Source organism: Corylus avellana, chromosome ca11 (genome assembly GCF_901000735.1).
Source record: "Corylus avellana chromosome ca11, CavTom2PMs-1.0".
In the NCBI taxonomy this organism is placed as follows: Eukaryota; Viridiplantae; Streptophyta; class Magnoliopsida; order Fagales; family Betulaceae; genus Corylus; species Corylus avellana.
In genome coordinates, this window is record NC_081551.1 from 12,312,568 (window position 1) to 12,319,657 (window position 7,090).

Consider the following 7,090-nt stretch of genomic DNA (forward strand, 5'->3'; position numbering starts at 1 on the left):
TCATGATTGTCAAACACCAACTGATAGAAGCAGCCACTTATATCTTTTTTATATGCATATATTAATATATATAAGTAATTGAAATATCATTAAAAGCGCAATGCGCAACCCAAGTATACAGAAGTACACAAGAGAAACACATAACTAAGAGTAGAAAAAAGAGAAACTCGTTAAAACTAGTCACCAAGAGAGCTAAAAACACATATGTCCAAGTAAAAAGAGAATAAAAGGACTTGAGCTCCTCCAATGTCCTCTCTCGGTCCTTGAAATTTCTATAATTTTTTTCCCTACATAGGCACCACAAAAGGCAAGATGGCACCATCTTCCACATGACAGCACTCCGAGAGCGTCCACAATGGAGAAGATGGTCCACGGACTCCCCATTTCTTTTGCACATGCAACACCTATCAACCACAATGACATTTCACTTTCTAAGATTGTACATGGTAAGAATCTTTCCTACAACTATGACCAAGCAAAAAAAGCTACTCTCAAAGAAACCTTGGTCCGCCAAATACTCTTTCAAGGGAAAGGAAATCCACCTTTACAAGCAAGGACCATGTAAAAGGAGCTAACATCAAACATCCCTTTGTATGAAGGGGCCCACCAAAGCTTTCCTTCCCATCTCACTCAATGAGAGAATACAACAAAGTGAAGAAGGAATCCAAGACATCCATCTCCTAAATAAACTATAACAGAATCATCCTTCACACGAGCAATATAAATCCGGGAATGCTTCCTTAAGGGCCATCTCTCTCCGCACCACACATTTTTTTTTGATAAGTAATAATGATATAAAAAGCGCAGAGGGGCGCAACCCACATACACGGGAAGTATAAAAGAGAGCGCCTAAGAGGGAGAAAAAAGAAGGAGGAAATCAGAGAAACTGATCCCTATAGGAGCAAGCCAAGCGGCTGTCCAGGAATACAAAGTAAAGAAGAAGAAATGGGTCAATTCCTCTATGGTCCTAGTGGAGTTCTCAAAGCATCTCGCATTCCTTTCATTCCAAATACACCACATAAGACACAGAGGGATCATCTTCCACACTACCGCACTTCGGGACCGACCTCCCGACCACCAGCAATCGAACAAGCCCCTCACCTTGCAAGGCATGACCCAATGCAACCCAACACATCATCCCAGAATTTGATCTTAGACCCATATTCCAGCTAAAATCTAGTATGGTATAGCTATAAAAAAACCTCCACCCCCTCCTTATATTCTTCCATAACCCCACCCTATGCAGCCCAGGGGGATCAATAGAACACCACTAGCCTAAAGCACTACCAAATTTAGATTTCACAACAACTTTCTACCATGCCTCTCTCTCATACACATAGCGCCACAACCACTTCCCTAAAAGTGCCCAATTGAACATCCTCAAGTTCTGAATTCCCAAACCTCCCTCAGAAATAGGAGAGCAAACCTTGGACTAACTAACTCAGTGACATTTGAATTCTTCACCTATCCCACCCCATAAGAAATCTCAATGGAGCTTCTCTATGTAACGTGCCACACCAACAGGAAAGGGGAAAAGAGACAAGTAGGTAGGTAAGTTAGAGAGAGTGCTCTTTATAAGGGAAAACCTATACCACCCATATACAGATACATTGTTACGATCCTAGTGTCCCACATGGGTTAAGTCTAATCTTGACCATGTGTATATAAGCTTTTGGGCACCCTTCCCTTGCAAGCCGATTCTCAAGAGTGAGTTCTACCCAAAGTTCATATCATTTGGTATCGGAGCTAACCACCACGTTGAAAATGGGATCGAATGAGTTGCAGCTTTGTGGTTGAGTCATGAAGGAGGCAACCTATTGGCTGGATGAAAATGTCTTGGTGATATGTATGGGCATAGTATTAAGTCATTGAATATTGATAGATGAGTGAAGCCGCCAAAAGCGAAATGGCTACCATAGGGTCAATGTCGATAGAGTGAGCCGCCGTGGACATCAGCTGCGAAGCGTGGTGGTATGTTACGATCCTAGTGTCCCACATGGGTTAAGTCTAATTCTGACTATGTGTTTATAAAATTTTGGATACCCTTCTCTTGCAAGCCGATTTTTAAGGGTGAATTATACCCAAGGTTTATATCATACATCATTTTCCACCTAGCCAATCAACGCTCAATCTTTTCAACAACACCATCTCAAATAGACTTGGCCTTGAAATAGGCACCCAAGCAGAAGACCAAGATACTTAAAAAGGCAAAGAGAAAACCCCAAAACCTAAAATTCTAGTCAACCTATCCACATTACCCACAAGAACCAAAACTGACTAGCCAATTAACCTTCAAACCTGAGACAGCTTCAAAACATAAGAATAAAATACGCAGATAGCGAAGATGATTAGGGTTGGCCCCACAAAATACCAAAATATCATCCACGAACAATAGGTGTGTAATATTTACCACTTAGAGAGCCTAGTTCCCATAGAGGAGACCCCTATCAACAGTAGCAATAAGCATTTTACTTAAAACCTTCATGACAACAACAAACAGAAGAGGAGAGAGGTCTCTTTGTCTCAACACACGGAGCTACTGAAGAGATGCAATGCGCTATCCAAGAACACAATTTTTCCCCAAAACCGTACTTGCTCAGCATATACAATAAGAACTCCCAGTTGACAATCTAGTCGAGATGAGTATGCCTGGCTTCCCCATACATTCATTAATACAGACATATGGTTCAATCATCAGGTCGTGATGGTCACTTCCATTCGAAGCAGGAACAAAAAGAGACATCAAGTTCAAATAGTCAAAGAATCATATGCCTTTTCAATATCTAGCTTACAAGGAACCCCTGGTTTTTCACCATATTTGATTTGACTATCCAAACATTTTGCTATAGGAACTCAATCAACAAATTAATTTTTGTAACAAAAGTAGCTAGAATATGTCATGGATATGCTAGGATGGGATACCATCTGGGTCCTGTAGGGATATGATTCAAGCTAAGAATTGAGTTTTTTTTTCCTTAAGGAAACGCCAGGGGGGTGTTAATGTAAAATGGCTAACTTTGTGTTTATCAAAGTTAGAGTACTTCAAAGTTAGAGAATGCTATGAATGTCAATCAAGGATCACTGTTCCCCTACCCCTACAAGTCCTCAAGCAGAACTCTAGGTTGAGACCAAACATTATCATAATATCTATTTACATATATTTAATTATATATTAATTAATTACATATCCTTTCCCTATTGTATCTAGATTTTCCAAGAATTGACAAACTGCCATATCAACTAGTGCCCATGTTCTGTATCAGTGTTACATAGGTTTCTGCTAGTTTTTGAATTGTCAAATTCAGTGACAAAATAGGCTCGTCTGCAATGGCGTCTAAAGCATGTCCGAAAGAGACATAAATTCCAAATTCATAGAGATGCTCATCTGCAAATGGTCCGGACTCGCCACGCCAAAAAAAATCTGATTTAGTCGTTATTAACCTAGTGCATCCGAATGAGAAAGGACCTCGTCCGGACGCCATAAGTTCTGCAGTTTTATTTTCAAAGTTCGTATTTTATTAGAATAGGGACTATTGTAGTCTATATATTGGAAACGTCTAAGCACGAAATATATATAGATTCTACATGAGAATCAAGTGTGCTAAGAGAGCTTTTGAGATTTAGAACGTTAAGAGTTTTCTCTCTTAGAGTTCAGGTTGTACCTTCATCCACAAATCATGAACAACGTATGAAGCCTATCGAAGTTCCGATAAAGGAGATTACATAGAAGAAACGTTCCAGAGGTTCTGAAAGAACTATTGCGGTAGCAGACAAGTGGGTCACTTGTCTAGTACACAGGATTGTCAATTGCAAAGGTTTTGTAAGTATTGACATTGTGTAATTTCTTGTTTTTATATAGTGAAGTGATTTTATAGGTTTGGTTGCCCCAGAGTGGTTTTACTTTTGAAGAGTTTTTCAAAAGGTTTCCATTTCGTAACCAAATATCTGCGTCTCATTAATTTACTACACTTATATATATTTGGTGAATGACTGCATGATTATTAACTTTTAATTCTGCATATTGTTGGTGTACACCTATTCAACCCCCTTCTAGGTGTCTAATTTTTAATATATATGCAGAATTAAAAATTAATTCTGCATATATTTTCAGTTTCAAGTCAAGGAATTACGTGGGAATAGCCACACCATTTTCAACATTTAGCTACCAAATTAATCTGCTAATGGCCCATCAATCTCTTATTAAGTCAAAAAAAGAAGTGCAATTATGTACTTGTAAGAGGAAGGTGAACAGGACAAATAGGGTACCTTTTTTTGGATGAGGAATAAATAGGGTAACCATTGTTTATGTAAAGGAAAAGACAAGAGAGGAAGAAAACAGAAAAGAAATAGGAAGTGGGGTCTCATTGTCAAATTATTTACATGAATGACTTTGAATATAAGTTGCATGGTTTAGTTTTACATCATTAGAAAGCATATGGTCAAGACATAAATAAGATACTAGAGAAAAGGAAAAAAGATAAAAGAAGTATCCTCCAAAGCAAAACTGCTTAAGATCCTGCAACAACTAAGAAGCTGAAATTGATAACTCCAGACAATAACTAAGAAGCTGAAATTGATAACTGGGGTTCATGGGAAGTAGTGTGCCTACTAATAATACCATTAATACTTTTGAATCAAGTATCATCCTCATGTGCTGCAAGTAGAATAGCACTTGTTGGGTTTGTACAACAATATCCTGCATTTACTATAGCCTAAATTTTTTGAATAACTAAGGCTCAAGAGCCACAAGGCCCTTAACTTTCCATATTGCAACTAAATATTGATGGAAGAGCTGTGGAAGCAGATAAGGAAAAGTTCAGAAAAGTTCAGAAGTAGATAACGATAACAAAAAAAGGCACACAAGCAGTCTCATCAAACTAATTTCAGAATAATGTTAGACTTGCCTGGGCCAAAATGATGGGACCTCCTTGTGATGCAAAAAACTTCTCTTGTTTCATTAGGTTCACTATGAATGTTGTAAACTTCTGCATGTAATGCTAAACCCACCAAGCAGCAGAATCAGTTAGAAAGAGCCTCAATATCATTTTATAAGGTAAAGATTGTATCACAAGAAATTAGAACATAATGTTGTACTATTTTTTTTCTTTTAAGTGTTCTTAGAGTTTAATTGTGACAATCCCATTTCCATACCTTAAAAGGCTCATTGTCGGTTCGAAATACAGTTCCGGGCACATAGTGCAACCAAACAGGTACACCACTGTATCATAGAACTGTCTTTTAGGAATTTCCAATCAATAGTTGAAGTTTGAAATAGTGAACGAACATTAATAACTGCCATGCTCCATAGTCTTAGACATCAAGAGTGGATTTAAAATCTATTCATTATTCTAAAAGAGACAATATCACAATATATGATTGTAATAACATACCCAAAATTCCATTCTGCCGCAACAAATGGACCAATTCGAAGAATCAAATACAACCCCGCCTTCTGAACAATCTTCACAAACTTGACCAGATCATATCGCCCCCCAAAATAATACTACCGAAATCAAAGAGAAGAAGAAACAAACCAACTGAATATGATTAGATACATAGTGATCAACACATCTGTTATTAATTACTGCCTCTATCTCAAACTAAATGATATGGTCTGAAAAGGCAAGATTATGAAAGAAAAGGTAAGAATATAGTGATTTTTCTAAAATTTCATTTTATATTAGAGGTCGCACGATTTTTGTTATCTCACTCACATTGGTCAATGATCAAGTACTACTTATCTGTTATCTCACTTACATTGTCCGGAGAAAGTTCATGACCATTCCAAAATACATATGTTTCGATCACATCAACCCCTCCATCCTTCGCTGTTTGAACCAAGCCCGGCCACATCTATCACAAATCAGAGTCATGTAAACAGAATTAATTTCCATCAGAAATAGCAGAACAAAGAAAAAAGTAGTCCAAAATAAAGCTATAGAGAAAACGATCAAATAGCCAAAGCAATGCTTAACCCCAAATGCAAATTACACAGGGAATCAATTAAAAACCAAAAATGAGAACGTTCTATTAAAACGGAAATGTAAATTAAAGAAAGAATATTAAACTAAACAAGCTAACAAATCAGTAGACTCCCTTCCATTACGAACAAAATGAATGGAATAAAAATAACAAATACATTTTCTTTTCCAAAAGTTTCTTAGCAATGAAAAAAGAAAACAGAAAAATCAAACAAATACGCAAATATAACTCATGGAACTCTACGAAAGCAGGAAAGTGCAGAATCAGCGCATTACAGAGAGTGAGCAATCGATAAAATAAAACAATCAGGCCCCGTTTGGTCGCTGCGAAAATGTGAAATGAAATGAAGAAAATGCGAAAATGTGCAGCAGCTCAAGATTTCGGTGCTCTCATTCTCGGACGCTAACTTGTGAGCAAGCGAGCGGAGGATTCGGCAAAAAAGTGGAGTGGAGAAGAGAAGTGAGAGAGTGGTGGCTCACCGCGGGAACGCTGCGCGGGTAGTGAATGGAGGCGGAGATGAGGAGCTTCCGCTGGCCATTAATGATGAGCGAGCGACTGTCGAAGGTCACATTGCCGGCAATGGATAAAGCGAAGCAGAAGAGCAGCAGTATCGTGAATCGGAGAAGAAGAGAGGAGGAGAGCTTCATTTTTGGTTGTGAGTGAGCTGAAAGAGAAGCTATGTATCCATCAGAGGATCGTGTAGGGAGGGAACACAGCATGTGTGTAGTTACGACAAGCTTAGCGCGTGGGTGAGGCCAGCAGGGGAGGCCAGGACAGATATTGCCGTATCACACTGTCCAACCGGTAACTTTTAACTCCAATTTCTTCTGAAATCCCGTAGCCGTAGGAATAGAGGTTTTTTTTTTTTTTTTTTTTTTTTAAGAAAATGTATTTTTTTTTGACGTGTAATAAATGTAAAATTAGTTTTGAATTTTTTTTTTTTTATTACTTTTACCTTTTGCTAAAGTGCAAAAATAAAACTTTTAAAACAAACATTAATTGTCAAACAAAACTATTATCCTAGTAGTAGAGTCTTCTCAAATGTGATAAAATTTTTAAATAATTATCATTTCAAATTTAACAAAAAAATTAAAAGGTTAAAAAAATT

General features: G+C 37.7%; 1 protein-coding gene across 1 annotated transcript; it reads right to left on the reverse strand.

Annotated features, from left to right (window-relative positions):
- Nucleotides 1–4,729: 4,729 nt before the first annotated feature.
- Nucleotides 4,730–6,708, reverse strand: LOC132165085 (beta-galactosidase 10-like). Its single transcript, XM_059575589.1, has 6 exons — nt 6,462–6,708; nt 5,758–5,853; nt 5,391–5,503; nt 5,152–5,218; nt 4,905–4,997; nt 4,730–4,792 (listed from the first exon to the last, which is right to left on the reverse strand). Exons 1-6 carry the CDS (start codon nt 6,699–6,701, stop codon nt 4,730–4,732), a joined length of 672 nt encoding a protein of 223 aa, XP_059431572.1. The 5' UTR covers nt 6,702–6,708.
- Between the last annotated feature and the right edge of the window lie 382 nt (nt 6,709–7,090).